General features: G+C 37.5%; 1 protein-coding gene across 2 annotated transcripts in view; it reads right to left on the reverse strand.

Annotated features, from left to right (window-relative positions):
* Positions 1-17,648, reverse strand: part of nek7 (NIMA-related kinase 7) — an 86,003-nt gene that overhangs the window by 34,872 nt on the left and 33,483 nt on the right. For both annotated transcript variants that reach the window (XM_058759741.1, XM_058759743.1), the window contains exons 4-7: positions 16,624-16,686; positions 11,443-11,553; positions 8,126-8,234; positions 4,421-4,528 (exon numbers count right to left, since the gene is read on the reverse strand). In XM_058759741.1, coding sequence (XP_058615724.1) covers positions 4,421-4,528; positions 8,126-8,234; positions 11,443-11,553; positions 16,624-16,686 — 391 coding nt within the window. The remainder of the gene's footprint in view (positions 1-4,420; positions 4,529-8,125; positions 8,235-11,442; positions 11,554-16,623; positions 16,687-17,648) is intronic.

The following is a 17,648-nucleotide window of genomic DNA, read 5'->3' on the forward strand; positions in this document are numbered from 1 at the left end:
GTGCCATGATGTTGCATATGCTGGAAGGCATTGAGAATCGCACTGACAGACGTGAGACTGAACAGAGCGTCAGGTCGCTTAGTCTGTGGCCCTGCAAAGAATTGTGGGTAATTGGCAGTGACTAATAGCCATCAGGCAGAAGAGCGGGACCCAAGAGGCCAGTCAAACTCCCTGTGCTGTACTCCCTGAAGCCGTGACAAGCTCCTTACTGCTCAGTGACTGTCGCCAACCAGCCAGGCAGCATGAAAGATTGATGATAGAAAGAGGGAGGGGTAAAAAAAGAAAAAAAGAATAGAGTTTAAAAAAAAAAAAAAAACATTCTGACAAATGCTTGCAGTTTACGAAAATTTAGCCTTGGCACAAACAGCTCAGATCTGACAAAGCGTTAAGAAGTCTCAGGTGGCGAGAACAAGAGCCAAAGCGAAACGTCTCGACACCGAACAGTGTCAGGATGGTTGGGCGGGTAGCGGGGCTGAGGTTGAAACACTTGCTGAGAAAAACACAAGCAAAGACGTGGCCCTTCCCTCCTACCGTCTCACCCTATGATGCAATCAGTGTGTCAAACCGACCTACGTTAAAAAGCTTTTTCTTTTATACAAGTGAAAGAAAGTCAAACAGAAGGTGAGAGCTGGCCTATGAGAAATTACAAATGGCATCAATGGAATCTGACCATTCAATATTATTGACTTCAATAGCCATAAGTGCATGGTTATATGCAGGGACGATCCAATATGAAAAAGCCATAGGTATTGAAATAAATAAAGAAAAAAAAATGGATACTGATTTTGAAGTTAGGGTTAGTTCACCCAAAAATGTTGCCATTAATTAAATCACCCTCATGTTGTTCCAAACCTGTAAGATCTTTGTTAATCTCTGGAACACAAATTAAGATATTTTTGATGAAATCAGAGAGCTTTCTGAGCCTGCATTGACTGCAATGCAACTGACACGTTCAAAGACCAGAAACGTAGTAAGGACATTGTTAAAATAGTCCATGTGACATCAGTGGTTGCGTTGCGGTCTACTGAAGGTCAGAAAGCGCTCAGATTTCATCAAAAATATCTTGTGTTCTGAAGATAAAATGAAGGTCTTGCGGGTTTGGAACGACATGAGGGTGAAATGGCAATTTTCATTTTTGGGTGAACTACCCATTGAACTGTTATTAATCAGTGTATGCCAATTCTAATATTGTTTGATAACCAATAAGGTACCAATTTATTGTGCAACTCTAAATATCTGTCAAAAAGCAAAGCAAAAAACAAAACCAAAAAAATAAATAAATAAATTATAAACACTCCACCACTGGTCACACATAAAGCCCCGCCTCCAAACTCATGCTATTAGTTGAGCCAGTGTTGTTATGTTGCAGGACTCTAAAACAAAGCAATGTTTTGAAAACCTCAAAGTGTTGACACTTTTTATGGGAATACACTTACGAATGGTCTACTTAAAGTTGACACTAGCTTCCGAAAAACTATTTTAAAACTGAAAAAAAAAAAAAAACGAAACATAGAAACTGACTTGTTCATCACATATGTAACTTAAAAAAAGCATTGAAAAAGCCCATCTCCTCTCATGCTAAGTTTCATAAAAGCCTAGCACTACAGAGCAACTACTCCAGCAGCACATCAAATTAAGTGTGCATTACTTATTCATGCAAATAAATCGTAGGTTGCGTTGGGATTCATTCCATTATTATGAATTGTTACGACATTAAGTCACATTCTTTCAAAAATGGGCCAGATCTTTTTTTGAACAAAAGAAGAGATTACCGCTGACTCTCAACGGTACGCTAATTACGTGGAAATCCACAAGTATGCTTAATTACAAAAAAAGAAGTGTAAACTGTGCAAAGTGAGGGATTAAAAGAAAAATCCATTCGGTCCCGTTAACTCCTCAGACTTCAGAGTCAGAACGGCTCTCCTAGTCACCTCAAAACCCTTGGATGAGACGCTAGCACGTAATTAGCACCGCTCTTGGTGTTAATATTAGAACTTGAAGGTTCAGGATTAGCTCGCTTTCCCTTATTTTAATTGTCATTTCTCTTCCCGACTTTTTTGTTCCGATTTCCCCTCTCTTTCAGCTCGCCACCCTGCTTAATTTAAAGGCTAGGAAGCCTCTGGCGGGAAATGTAAAGAAGAGCTATCTTTCCTTTCTTTCAGTCTTGCGCTTTGTTTGTATCTGTGGGCTGCGGAGCCACTCGGAGACAGAGTTAAAAGGCTAGGGCTCGACTTCTTAAGAGAAGAATTGACAGCCGTGGAACGGCACTTCCCGGACCTCCATCCAACGCGCATCCCAGAGTTCTACCGTGGTGGTTTGTCTCATTACAGGCTGAACTGTCAACCCCAAACCATACCGAAGCAACCCTGCACCCTCCACCCCAAAACCGCCCCCATGCAGGGAGAGAAACGGAGAGGGGGAGTGACTGTGAGGAGCGAGCGAGAACGGGAGCGGGAAGCTTTGGTCTGCCCGCCCTGAGGGAGACACAGATCGAAGGTCTCTTTGCCCATGGGTGAATTTAACCTGCCATGTAGACACTCATGAATTTCATACCCTGCTATGGCTCAACCTTCAGCCTTCGTATGGAGAGCCGGAGCCTACGGGACAGGTGACAGAGAACCGCAGGAGACTCTCTCTCGCATGTGTGCTGTACCTACCTGGGCGTCTTTATGCTCGTTTGTACATTCCTACTGTCAATACTAAAACATCCCGAGAGAAGAATTCCAGGCGTCGGATAAATAAATAAGTAGGTAGGGAGGTAGCTAGGTAGATAACTCTACAAAAGACAAGTGCAACTGCGGTGGTACGATTCGCCGATGCATTAGCGGTTATAAATCATGTTGGGGTCCTAAAAAAGCCTTGTTAGGGATCCCTAACATGGCAGTCTGTAAATGATACCGTGTGGCACCGGCCCCGAGAGCAGGTGCGAATGGATGATGTGGTCGTACGGATCCACCGGCTCCTCCGGTCCCCAGGTGACGCAGGCACCATTAAGACATGATTAAGGACAGCCCTGATTAAGCCCTTGCGGAGATTGTAGCTCATCCTGAAAAGCCGGACTTCTGAACAAGGGAGTGGAGCGTCCTGTAGAGGGCGCTGTGAGTTCAGGTTTTCATGTGTTTCACAGTGTTGTTTGCAATCGAGGTGAAGGCTAGAAGCTTGCAATAAGACATGCTGCAAACTTGGTTATTTCTAGACACTTGGAAAACATTTTTTTTTTTTGTCAACATCATACTCATCAAGCACTGACATAAAACATACTGTTATACTCCTACACATAGATGCACATTTCACATACGCATACTGGATTTATATGCCATTTATATTGTTTCATATTGTAGTTCTTGAATACAAGACAGTAGTTATTATAATCTATTCCTGTGTGCTAATTGTGTGTTTACTTGTAACCTGTCAGCAACAGCCTAATAACTATAAATGCAGAAATAGAAGTCCTGCAATCGTAATTAGATCAAAATTACCACATTAATATTTTAAGCACGTTTGCACACTTTCTAAGGAAAATGTGAGGCAGTCAGATGGCTGACCAAAACTCACTGGCATAATGCTAGAGTGTCTCTATGATATTTTGGTTCATTCATATATATATAATTTTAACTTTATTTCAGCTTTTTTATTTTTAGCTTACCTTTATGTAGTAAAATAACTAAAACAGAAAAAAAAAAAAAACTATTCGCATATTTAAATATAACCAAGCAACAAAATATCTTAAATTTGAATTAAAATTAAAAAGTAGATGGAAAATATAAAAATAAAAACAATTTCAACGTTTCTCAGCAGCGGAAGTCGTCATGTGAAAGGGAGAGTACCACAAATATATTTTTTCATTCCCATTTGCTCAAATAGCAAAATAAAAACTCCGCAATAGTGTTTTCATGACTTTTAATCAAAGGAAAAAAATTGAGAGAGACTGATCTGCTATAAAGCAGAAGACAAGCTGTTAACAAATTTGTATACTCTTGAAATGAGATTTTAAACAACAGGTCATCTCGAATATAAGGCGTGTTAAAAGCAGCACCTCCTCGGGCAACTTTGCCAAAAGTTGCTCTGTCACCATAGGGTGTCCTAGCCTAGCATCGTTAGGGATTCAAGATCCTGTCCTACTCCAGACATCATATGTGCGGAGTGGGGTCGTGGGGTCAAGGCAACAGGAAAGGCCAACCGCCCAATGAAATGGATACAGCCACTGGCACGCTTTGCTCTCAACTGGCCCCAGGGGCCGTCGGGAAAGGCGCTTTTTTATAACAGACACATGGTTCTGCTCGCAGGCAGCCCTAATGAAACACATCCGGGCCCTACTGAGTAATTAAAGGCCGTTTCCGCCACATTCAATACTCATTTTCCCGTTTTCCATGAAGGACAGAAAGAATCAGACAAGGAGGTGGGAGGGAGGAGCGCTTACCTAGAGAATGAGCTGCGGTTGTTTTGGAGCTGAAGAAGCGTCCCAAGCCTAAGTCGCCCAGTTTCACCACTCCAGTGGCTGTGATGAAGACGTTAGCGGGTTTAATGTCTGTGGAGGGAGTAAATGTGAGTTTTAGTGACAATCAAACTGCATCTGCAACCTTTTTTTCACATTTTCTGCAGAATAAATTTAAATATGGTAAAATGAGGGTTAATTGAGCTGGTACTAAGAGTACTATACTTTTATTGGTAGCTGAAAGCATGATCAAATTGAAGCGAAATATTCGATAAACAACAACAATTTGGATATTTTCCTGCCAGTTGGGTGAGTAGATCTGATTTTATGTGACCTGACAACATTTTCAATGGCCCCAACAGAAGAAAAATAAGCAAGTTTTCATTTTTATATTTCCAAAAAATATGTATTTTTAAATGTATATTTCCAAGAAATATGCTCATAATCAGATTACAGTTATTTTTTATGGATTACTTGATTACATATTCACACTGTGGAAGTAAATCATTCTTAATTTCTTGATTCTAATTATTCTTTTTCATTCACATGTGTACAGTTCAGTGTCACTTAATGGTCATGCAGGTAATCAAATATTTCTATTTTAAGTGTTCCAGTGTTTAAATTATTTTTTATTTTACATTTTTATGATTTTATTAATTGTTAACTTTGTATCAACTCACAAACCCACTGCAGTTCTTACATTAAGCCGAGTTTGGGAAACCCTGGTTTAATGTAATATTTGATGCATTTTATGATGCTAATATATAAAAAAGGAAGAAAATGTTTTCCTTCTCTTAACTTTTTTTTTTATATCAATATGTTACATTACGTTACGTTACATCTAAAACGAGTAAAGGTCATTGCACACTGAGTCCGAAATTTTCGCGCGCGTTTTTTCGTATTCCTCATCCTTTCGTCTCAAAATGCATGCAACGGATGCGAAAACGCAGAAAATCGAACCTGATCCAATTTTTTTTAAGACGGACGAAAGTTCTGGAGGCAGTGTGTAAACGTGATTGACACAACGTGAGGTCGTATTTATTTTTTTAACGTGCAAAAATTTCCGATGAAAATTTCGGACTCAGTGTGCAATGACCTTAACCCAGATTACGTTATTAACTACAAATTTCTTCATGTAATCTGTGATCAGAATACAATTTGTAAGTAATCTACGTTACAGATAAGAAACAATTTTTGTACAATTTCAGCAAAATCACGTCTATGTTAGCCAGCTAGAAAACATTATCTTGTCCAAAAATCAGCATGTGCAAAAAATGCACGTACGAGATCAATAGTGGTACAATTTTCAGTGGCAATACAGCACTTTTTTGTAAACTCCTTGTTTTGAGCTCTAAAAAAACACAAGAGGATAATATACAACTTTGAGAATGACATGCATTCAAATTCTTTGGAAATCTGCGAAACTTGGCAGATTGTGTGAGAACCTGTTGATCAAGTGGAACAGAATCAGACACGTCAAACAGAAGAAGCATTTAATGCAAATCCAAAAAGCTAACGAAAATGGCCCATATAAATGTTAGGAAAGGTTAACGCAAAGGTTACCATTAGCAAGGTATTACACATCACCTTGGCTGGTCTCTTGAAAGTCATTTGAGCAAAGACACGACGGTTCTGGAAGCATGTGCTCGTGTTTGATGTCAGACACCTCTGGACATGAACTTTTCCAACAGTAACATATACATACAGGCCAGGCGGTTAAGAAGAACAAGATCTGAACTGACTGCCCCCAAGAGTTTACAATCAACAAGGGAAATGATCTGAATGTAAACCTGTGGCCTTCTGTAACCTTTACCATTACTGCTAATACACAGACTCGCACAGGTCTCGTATGTTACAATACTTCGACAAGAGTTGCATAAATACATGGGAACTGGGGAAGACAGTCTCAGGTCGCCATGGACAGTTGCGTCATCTTGCTTGTTTTCAAATGGCAAGAGAATGATGCAATGCGCTCTGCAATGTGTCTGGTCAAGCTTGTGCATAGCAAAGACCTTAGAGTCTCGTCTCGGAGCTGATGAGAAGCAGATGAGAAGTGGAACGAGTTTTTTTTCTTCGTAACATGCAATGCAGCACAAGAATGATGCAGTGGGGGGTCAATGATATCCCGATTAGGGTTGATTAGTCATCCAACAGTCGACTATTTAATTAGCTGGGGTTTTTTTGGTAGTTTTACCGTTTTCACGGTTGCACTTTTTCTGACTGTTTTTGTATGCAAGGATGCATATTATGTAAATGCACTTTTAAGAAATCTGTCTGATTAGTTATTAATTAAATAAAACTTCCAATTAGTCAAGATTATCTTAAAATAACCCATCATCTAGTAAATTTTGAAAAAGGCTTCCTCATCAACAAGCACATGGACATATTTACATATCAAAATCTATCAACTTTTAGCAACTTAGTCCACCTAAATTGAACATGAACATTGTTTTTTAATTCTAAATTTTAAATCTAAATTCTACTTACCGAAATACATGCTAAATGTTATTTATCCATCTATTAACTGTCTTCTGTCAGACTTCCAACAGTCTCATTTACCAGTGTTTAGGGGGAGTTTTTTGCTGGTAAATTTACAATAATTTTAATAGGAATTCACAAGATCTGAATATTTGCATGATGATGAGAATTTCCCCACACAAATTTCGCAATGAGTTCAAGTTGGTAACATGGATTGTGTGCGTTATACATAGCTACACTATTACAATAGAAAAATCAACCGTTTGGTGTACAAAACTTTGCAGGAAGACATTTTTAAAGGAAGGGTTCCCTGAAAAATGTTAATTTGCTGAAACTTACTCACCCTCAGCCCATCAAAGATGTAGATTAGTTTATTTCTTCACTGGAAGAGATTTGGAGACATTTAGCATTACATCACTTGCTCACCAAATGGATCCATTGCAGTGAATGGGTGCCGTCAGAATGAGAGTCCAAACAGCTGATAAAACCATCACAGTAATCCAAAAGTAATCCATGCAACTTCAGAAGTGAAAAGTTGCATGTTTGTAAGAAATAAATCCATCATTTAAATGTTTTTAACTTTAAACCATTGCTTTTGGCTAAAATATAAACGAAATCTATTGTCTGAATCAGGAGAGAAATATGCACAGATCAAGCACCGTTTACAAGTGAAAACAGTCCAAATGGTTCTAAACTAGTTTGTCTGTGTACTTTGATGTGAGAGGACAACAGGGGATGGACTTTTTCACTGGGGGAAGCATTTCAATGGATTACAGACATATTTTTTTATTTGTATTGTATTGTACACTTCAGTCAGAAGTGACTGTTTAAAATTAAAACACCTTAATTATGAATTTGTTTCTTACAAACATGCAGCTTTTTGCTTCACTAAAGGTTAAATGATGAACTTAAGTTGTGTGGATAACTTGTGGATTACCGTTTTGATTTTTTTTCAGCTGTTTAGACTCATTCTGACGGCACCCATTCACTGCAGAGGATCCACCGGTGAGCAAGTGATGTAATGTTATATTTCTCTAAATATGTTCCAATGAAGAAAGAAACTTGTATAGGTGACATATTTCTTTAAGGGTCAGTGTGAGGGTGAATAAAATGGACAGAAAAAAAATAAAATATGTAATAGAAGTGCAGAATATGTCCCCTTAAAAGTCTGTTTCTACATGTACATGTGACAAGACGTGTGTGTGTGTGTACCTCTGTGCATGACGCGGCGGGAGTGCATGTGCTCCAGTGCACTACACAGCTGAACAAAGTACTTCCATACTGTCTTCTCAGGAATCAGCCGTCTTTGTTTCTTGAAATGCTGCAGGCAATAAACAAATAAATAAATAAATATGCTGTGATGGCAGCACAGACTTTTCATAGACGCATGCAATCTTCGTTAACCCGTAACATCAATGTTTTATTCTAAATGTTTAGCAGTCAAACCGCTCAACCTACTGAATGACTATTTGAGGCACACAGTTTTTAAGATTTAAGCAGTCTTAAGACATAAATTGTCTCAAAAGCTCAGCATGAACCCCTGCTACTCTAAAAAGAGCACAACAGGATGACCATGAATGTGAAGGGCTCTGGGTTTGACTATAATCTGATGCAGGCTCTAGATTGAAACCTCTCAATAAACTTTCCTTCCCTTTTCATTTGAAGCAACTGCAATGGAAAACATCTGAAGTTTGTGAGTACAGCAGGAGCCTCATGGGGAAACAAACATTTGGGGAGACTTTCAAGATGCACACATGCTTAGGATGATTACAGCATACAAGCACTGAGAAACGTCTCCATGAATCTGACAGAATGCAATTAGATAATGCCAACAAGACCTTTACATTACGGATGTACGTGTATTTTAACATATTAGTTACTGGCTGATATTTGTGATTTTATCAGTTGATACTGAATATTAATTAGCCAAAAAACGAATGTTAAACATCATAGTTTACATTCAAACCTTTCGAAATACATGGTAAACATGTTATTTATCCATCTATTATTAATCTTTTGTCAGACGTTTTTTACTGTTCAAAGGTTTGGGGTCGGTAAGATTTTTAATGTTGTTGAAAGAAGTCTCTTATTCTCACTAAGGCTGCATTTATTATATAAAAAAAAAAAAAAAATACAATAATATTGTGGAATATTTAAATATTCCATTTTAATACATTTGAAACTGTAATTTATTCCTGTGATGCAAAGCTGGATTTTCAGCATCATTATTACAGTCTTCAGTGTCACATGACCCTTCAGAAATCATTCTAATATGCTGATTTGATGACGACACATTTATTATTATTATCACCATCAATACTGAAAACAGCTGTGCTGTTTAATTTTTTGTGGAAATCACTTTTTTTTTTTTTTTTAAACGGACTCTTTGATGAATAGAAAGTAAAAAAACAAACTCATAAAATCATAAATATATATATATTTTTTAATAACATTACAAATGTCTTTACTGTCACTTCTTGCTGAATAAAAAAAAAAAAAAAGACAGTAGTGTGTATATATGCTATGTAAACTATGTAGAATATTAATTTTATTTTTAAAACTGATAATGTAACTTGACTTTCAATCTAGCTTTATGCGAATCCATTATCATTAACAGTTCCCTAACGAATCGAGTGTCAATTGTTGAACCAATTTTTTTTTTTTGTTTGGGCATTTTTGCCTTTTATTGTGATAGGATAGTTTAGAGTTTACAGGAAGTGAATTGGGAGAGAGAGGGGGCAGCATCGGGAAAGGTCCTCGAACCGGGATTCGAACTCGGGACACCCACAAGGCTATCAGTGCCGAAACAAATCAATAATTTGTGAACCAATGCAAATAATTCAAATCATCAACTCAAACAAACAATTCACTCACAAATCAGATGCAATATCCAATGCAATGTTTTTAGTTTTTTTTTTGTAATTGCACAATTATTTTTCATGTTCGCTGTAAAAGTAACAGATAAAGATTTTACAAAAGAACCACCTTGACTTCAACTCTTTTGGCATGTTAACTTATTGTGAATGCAGTGGGATTTTTCTTAAAACACATATTTGTACTGACCAATCATCTCATGACATAGTCTGTAGGCCATGAATATCATTTAATCTCTTAAACACAAATTTCAAGTGCGTTTGGTATTACATTTCACCAATTTGAGATCAAAGCGCACCGTTTGTTTTAATCAAACAAATGTTTTAGCATTGACAACAATTCTGGACGCTACTTCATAAAACCAACATCTATTATTCTCCTAAAATGCCGAGTGTGATACAGCATCAAATTATCCTTTTTAAAATTCTGCAGCGATTCAGAGCTTTTAGCACGGTGTTGTCCAGAGCGGTCGCTTTAGAGGTCTGCGAGTGCACGACCTCGCTTCAAAGCAGAAACTAATATGACGTTAGGCTATTAATTAAGACAGAATGAAGCTTGCTTAGCCAAAACGACTGAGTAATTATGACCTTTTCACATGCGGTCTCAATAATTATGAAGTAAACCTTCTTGTCGAGGCAGTTAAAAGGGGTCGGGAATTGATTAACAAAACAAAACAGGTTGTTTTAGCGCGACGTAATATTTCATTGTGCGAACACTCACTCGGGCTGTTTTGAGCCTCGTCCCCACCCGTACCTCTTCACAGAACGGCGGCGAGCGTGCGGTCTCGAGCACCAAAAAACCTTGGCCCACATCCAAACAAAGCCGGTGGATCTATTCTTCCCCTGCCTTTCTATTTGCATATCAGAGGGCTGTTTGATGTCAATGAGGGAGAGCGGCAGCCCCCTCTGTGCCTTTAAAAAGCAAACACGGCACATGCAATATTCTGTAAGTGCATGCAAATGAAGGGGCCATTTGATTTCATTTGAATTCCGAGATGGACAGAGAGAATTGGGGAGGGGGCTGAGACTCCAAAAAAATCAAAAAGAATAAAAAAAAAAAAAAAAAAAAAAAAATTTATGCATTCGGAGCTTCTGTTTTACATATGGCTCAATGTTCGCTCGTACAATGCTGAGGGGATTAGCCGCTGTATACACCTTTGGAGTGACATTGTTTAATAAAAAAATAAAACTAATTAAAGCGCTGCGGAGCAGAAGGGCTGAGAAATCCAGCGGCGCGGTGGAGCAGACCGAAGTCGGGATATTTGGGCAAGCGTGCGTTATGATGCACTTGTCGAAGGCGTCGTCATACTAATCCGTCCTGTTCCTCATTTATCCTTCTGCAAACGCTTTGTTTGCGCTGGGAATGATTTATGCAGGTGGAGATTTGGCGGCGAGGAGTTTTACATGCAGACCATTAAATGTGGAGCATCAGGTTGTAGATACGAACTGCAGGGGTTGTCAGGAGGAAACGGGATGGCTGAGCATGCATGATTCTAATAAACAATACGATTGTTGTAACCAAACCAAAGGGTATCCTAAAAACGTGGTCGGGATGTAGATCATTCTACCTTCGTTCGGACGTCTAGCAACCGGTACGGTGGGAATACTCTGAGGGAGGAAAAAGGAAACTGCTGACAAACCGGCATGTGTCCTTACCTTTATCATTTGTGAGAGGTCCCCGGCGTCTGCGAGTTCCAGTACTATATTTAGCTCGTTCTCTTCAATGAATGACGCGTGGTATTTAATTACGTTGGGGTGGTTCAATTGCTGTGGAGAAGAGGGACAGAGGGAAAAGGCAGAATGTCAGTGACTGTTTAAATATTAACAAGACTCTGTGGGTCAGGAAAGCCTGCATATAAGACGGAGGCAGAAACCAAAGCAGATGCTTGTATGAAGGTAAACATGACATTATCGTGTACTGTTTGAGGTACTCTGGTCTCTTCAAAATAAAATGACTTGAATGGAACACATTTAAGGACTATGTGGTAAAATGAGTAACAATTGTTAAAATAGTAACAATTTTTCTCCATTCTGTCACAGAGGTAGTTTTGGTTCCTTGCCGCTGTCGCCTCTGGCTTGCTCAGTTGGGGACACTTAATTTCTAGCGATTATCGCCGATTTGATTGCACAGATATTATTTAAACTAAACTGAGCTACACAATGACATCTCTGAATTCAATAATGAAATGCCTTTAACTGAAAATTGAGTGTTTAATCTTGTCATTATACATTAATGACACTCTGTCCTCCAATTTGATACTGTTAAGTGCTTTGACACAATCTGTATTGTTAAAAGCGCTATATAAATAAAGGTGACTTGACTTGAATTAGGGTTGTCAAACAATGCACTTATGTAGTGTTCATTTTTTTTTTTTTTACTTAAATTAAATTGATATATTTATAAATAACAGTACAGTATATACACACACACACACACACACACATATATATATATATAGTGCATATACATATATATAAAAGCTAAAATAAAGTTATTTAATTAAATATTGAAAATATATATTTCACACACAAGTGAATGAGTATTAATAAAAATAGAAAATAAAAATATATAGTAGTAGTTATTGATCAACAATTATAATAAAAAATGAATTATATGTATATAACCGTACAGTATAAGCATTAAACTACATTTTGTAAATTAAAATACACACACACTCCATTTTGTAAATAACGTGTGTGTGTGTGTGTGTGTGTGTGTGTGTGTATGTATATATATATATATATATATATGTATGTGTTTTATATTGTAAAATTATTAGTATCAAAGACAATATTTCCAACTAGACATTTAGATTCAAGTCATTATTACCTAGTTCTATTTACCTTCAGAAAAACTTAAAACAAATTTGAGTTGCTCTGCTAAGCTACAGCTAAATGGTCTTCTGGGTGGTCCAAAGTCAAAAAGCCCATCCTGAAATCCCTGCATAAAGCTTTTAGCACAAACAGTGCAAGATGAAGTTGAATACTAAGGGCAATGGGTTTGTTTACATCCCTTAAATAGGAGCAATAGCAAAAGTGATGCTTGTCTCAGCAAACACCCCTAATAAACAGAAGAAAACAAACACATTGAATTTTCTAGCTGATGTTAACATTGTAGGCCAGGCAGCAGCAGTGCATGGCAGCACGGCACGATCCCCCCAGCCCAAGCCTTCAGCTTTTCGTTGTTTCCTGTTGGTTGGTCAATGAGTCGCGATCGCTTCTTGCACTGAAGTCGACTGAAGGGGTGGGGGTCGCAAAATAAAAGAAAACAAGAGTATCAATGAGAAGCGAGACAGGCAAAAACCCTCGCGAGCGGGAGGGTGTCGGGCCCCCGCTATGCGCTGTGACACAGCAGAGGGGGTTATTAAAGAAATGTTCATGCCCCGTGCTGATATAGGGGAGGACGTGCGCGCCTCTGTCGCCATCCTGTGACTTTCGTTAGATGTATTTTTGGATCACACAGCTGCAGCGAGTGCAGCCGGCGGTGTCAGCCCCATTCTTGCTTCCCCTTAGCTGGCACATCCAATGTGGCGGACATGAAACGCGGCGTGATGTTGACTTTAATCACGTTAAACGCTGTAATTTCGCTCTTGTTTTCCATTGGGAACAATATTAAGTACACCCTCTGTTTACGACGAGGCCGATTAGAGTGACAATTATATTATGAGAAGCCACACTTGTGGGTCCTGCAAGCGATTTCGCAATCTCGTTGCTTCCTCTGGAGTCTCGAAATGTTAATATAGTTCAAATGGATTGCAATAGTAGAGGAGGAAATCAACTGAGGGCGGTTACAAAATGGTTTGCGACTTCTGTTGAGAGCAAAACATTTCCGCATAACAGCGTAATTTTGTTTACGAAGGAAAACGGGAGGGGTTTCAAAGTGACAGAAAAACAAATAGACAGATACATCGGGGAGGGGCGGCTCTTGCTCATTATTCTGATTTGCGACTCTTTCGTATTTTTCTCCAACTTTGTCCACTGAGGTAGAAGGCACGAGTCTGTGTTCCACGCAATCGGCTTGTTAGCGGCTTGAGGTGAGCTGGTTATAACGACTGAATTCATTAGCGCTGGAGTAGAAATGATTGTGTAAAGGAGACAAAAAAAAGGGGGCGAGTGAGAGACAGGAAGAGGAGGAGAAACCAGCGTTGCGGCAGCCTCTGACCCCAGTGCATTCGGTTGGCAAAGTGTCGTTAAGGAGCGTGACGGCGACCTCCGTCACCCCGCCAGCAACATGACCTCTTCACCCGCCACCTCCGCTTCCTCCCGTGGGAGTTGAAGGTATCTCAGGGGGCTTGAAAGTGCTACCTAGCTTCTTTCTACTTTATGTTCTCATAAAGAGTCTGGAGGTCGGTGGGTCACTGTACTGTCAGTTTCCACAAAAAACATTCATAATTCGATGATATTCCTGCATGTGGGCAAAGACAAATCCTTTATGAAGCTCATTTGAAGTCTCAACTTTGTCACATGGCCGAAATTCGTCAACTTTGTCGCAGGAGATCACTGTAAGTGTGAACAGCCCTTTTGTCAGATTATTAGTGTATATACAAAAGAATAAGAATATGAAAAAGTAGCAGGGCGAAAAAGGCAGCAATTATCTTGTCTCAAAGAAGATGCCTACAGATGGAGACAGAACGTGAACTGGCTCCACAATGGACGCAATCGGAGCTGAAGCAATTAACATGACAACATAGAGAAGTGTGTGTGCATTTGCGTGTGTTCAAGGAAGGTTTATCCGACAACCGATACAAAGACACAACAGAGCAGAGAGAGAATCCAGACACCTCAGATCAGCTAGACGTCAGCTCTTATTGGAGTTGTCATTAACTTTCGTTAGAGCTTGTGCTACTGCAAGCCACAGCCTGTTTAAGGTGGTTTGATGAACTCCAAACGATTTATTAAAAAACAAACAAAAAAAATGTTAAAAACATTAAAAGATTCAAGGAAGAAAGTGCTAAATTTCTTTTATGTTGCAGTGTTACCTACATCCTCAACATAAATAAATAAATTAATTAATATATAAACAAACATAGTTAAATAAATAATAACATAATTAATAAATAATTTTTACAAATATAAACACACAATAGTATTTTATTATTCATATTTATTATTCATTGTAAGTTACAAGTATGAATAAATACTAAGAAATCTGAATATATTATATATGTATATATATATATATATATATATATATATATATATATATATATATATATATATATATATATATATATATATATATATATATATATATATATATATATATATATATATATTTTTTTTTTTTTTTTATATTAGGGGTGTCAACATCAAACGCATGCGATTAATCGGAAAATGTTAACGCGTTAATATTTTTTTTTACGCAAATTAATCGTTTGATAAGGTCTGACCCCAACTTCTTCCTGTCATCGCAGCGTGTAAGGTTATCTATCATTGTGTGATGAGGGTACAGCGCCAGTGTTGCCAGGGTAACGGCACAAGTGGGCTATTTTGAAAATACAGTCGTGGGAAAAATTACAGAACCGTGGGTTGCGTTTTTTTGGGCTACTTTTATAATGTACCACGGCCGCCCCAAAGTGTATATAGACAAAAATGAAAATAGATCCTTTTACTAATGTGTATTATACTTGGAATGTATCCGTGACAACTTGAAGGGAGAGGCGGTTGTAACATCACAAACAACGTGAGTTTCAGCAGAGCACGTGTTAAGGCTTTTACACAGTAGAAATAAACATGACAACAGCCACTATAGATTATATTAGATAATAAACACACGATTACGATAGGATATTTGTATGTGATTTTCTTGAGAATGTGTACATCTGAAATGCTAATTTGTGCAGCGATATAAAAGGCTATAAATAGCATATTTTAACAACAGTAAACGACCAAATTCCACATGTGATCGTAAAAGGAAGTTATTACAAACACTCGATGGTCGTTTGAAGTGAGTTCTGAGTAAAAGTGTACTATTAATTTCATCTAATTAGCATGATGCTAATATTATCTCTAATGCAGCTGCAGAACAGGTCCAATTCTTCTTTATAATGCATTTTGTCATAATACTTCACGTAAGGTCGCAAGAAAATGTTTTGTTGTATTTATTTAGAAATACTTTTGATAATAGTTGTGTAAATGTATACTGGGATTGAAGCGATGTGGCTTGGTAAACGTTTTATTGCCAGTATAAAGGCTGGTAATGGCTGAATAAAAACAAAAGAATAATGATAAAAGAATAATAAGGATTATGTGGCAGAAGTGTGAAAGGTTCTGTTTCCTTAAACTAGTTTGTCATGCATTTCTTTATTTCAACACATTTACAGGTAAATCCTAGTATTTTAAATTTGTGATTAAATTTTTTAATCGATTGACAGCACTAATATATATTTATTATTATTATTATTATTATTATTTAAAACCACACAAAACCATAAATCCATTTATCATATTTATGGCTTTGTGGCCAATTAAAATGCTGGCAAGGCATGTATTGTAAATAAATAATTTAAAACTCCTGGTCTGAAAATGCTTATTGTCGAAAAAATGTATTTTGTGGCACCGCATAGAAAAAAAAAAAAAAACAAGAGTCAATCTTGGCCTGAAGGAACGACACAAAGAGGACCGTGTTCTGCACTTGCCTAACAGAAAGAGAGAGGAGAATGAGGAAGAGGGGGAGAGAGAGATAGAAAGAGCTGAAGGTCTAATCCAGATCAATTGTTTTCTGTTTCTGAATCTCTCTCTCCCTGTGTTTCTCTGGTATCGGGTCTCGGCAGAGGCACCTTTAGAGATCCTAATAGCGGCACATGGTGTCGGTCTCTCTTTTCTCTGGTTTCTTACCTTCAGGAGATCTATTTCTTTGATGCAATCTTGCCGAGCTTTGGCATCCATCAAGTCGAATATCTATCAAAAGATCAAAAGGGAGAGAGAAAGAGGAAGGAGAAAGCGAGTTATGGCATAAAGACAGAAAAAGAAAAAGCAAGTAAAAAAAAAAATGTTACTGGTACAGGGTGGTTGAGCAAGGAGGGGGTACGTCACACTGAAACCCAGGAACCCCAATCTCCTGCCCACCACATCTACACCTCTCCTGCCTCAAGCAGCCCTATTTTCCCAGATTCACCCGAGTTAATGGGTCAGGAGAACTGTGCAAGAAGATAGGGTTCATTTTTAGTTCACCCAATTTTTTGTAGGCCTAATGTTTCTCCAAAATACTCCAATAGCACAAAAATCTAAATTTACTTATTTAATTATATAAAATAATTTATATTTTAATTTATTAATCTGACTTAATTTATTTACTAATAAAAAAGTGTGTTTTTATCTTTTAAGTTCCTTATTAATTAGTATTAATTATTAATACATTACTGTTAAATTACTTGTAGTGAAAAAAGCTTGTTTTATTTATTTACCTTTTAATTTATTACTAATTATTTATATCTTTATTTATTTGTATTAATACATGTATTTATTTGTATACATTTTATATGTATACATTTATTTCTTACCTAAATATAATTAAATGAATAATTTTAAATTATTTAAATAAAAGGTTCATGTCTGCATTCTGACAGCACAATTTATTTTGCTATAACCGTCTGACTTTACATTATGTTGTACTTGTTGTAAAGCAAGATTGTTTGTGCTGTTTTAGAATATCAAAAGCTGATTTACACCGACAGTATGTTAGATTAATCTGTTAAAACACTGTTTTGATCATGTCTGTCCTGATTATAATAAAGCACACAGTGTAAACAGCAAACAGAAAATCTTATGAGCATCTCAAGGCAAAAGTCTAACAATCAAACTAAAACTTTCAAACCTAAAGCGAGTGAAACTAGTCCAAATATTACATTCTTCCTTCATGC

Source organism: Onychostoma macrolepis, chromosome 22 (genome assembly GCF_012432095.1).
Source record: "Onychostoma macrolepis isolate SWU-2019 chromosome 22, ASM1243209v1, whole genome shotgun sequence".
NCBI classification, from domain to species: domain Eukaryota; kingdom Metazoa; phylum Chordata; class Actinopteri; order Cypriniformes; family Cyprinidae; genus Onychostoma; species Onychostoma macrolepis.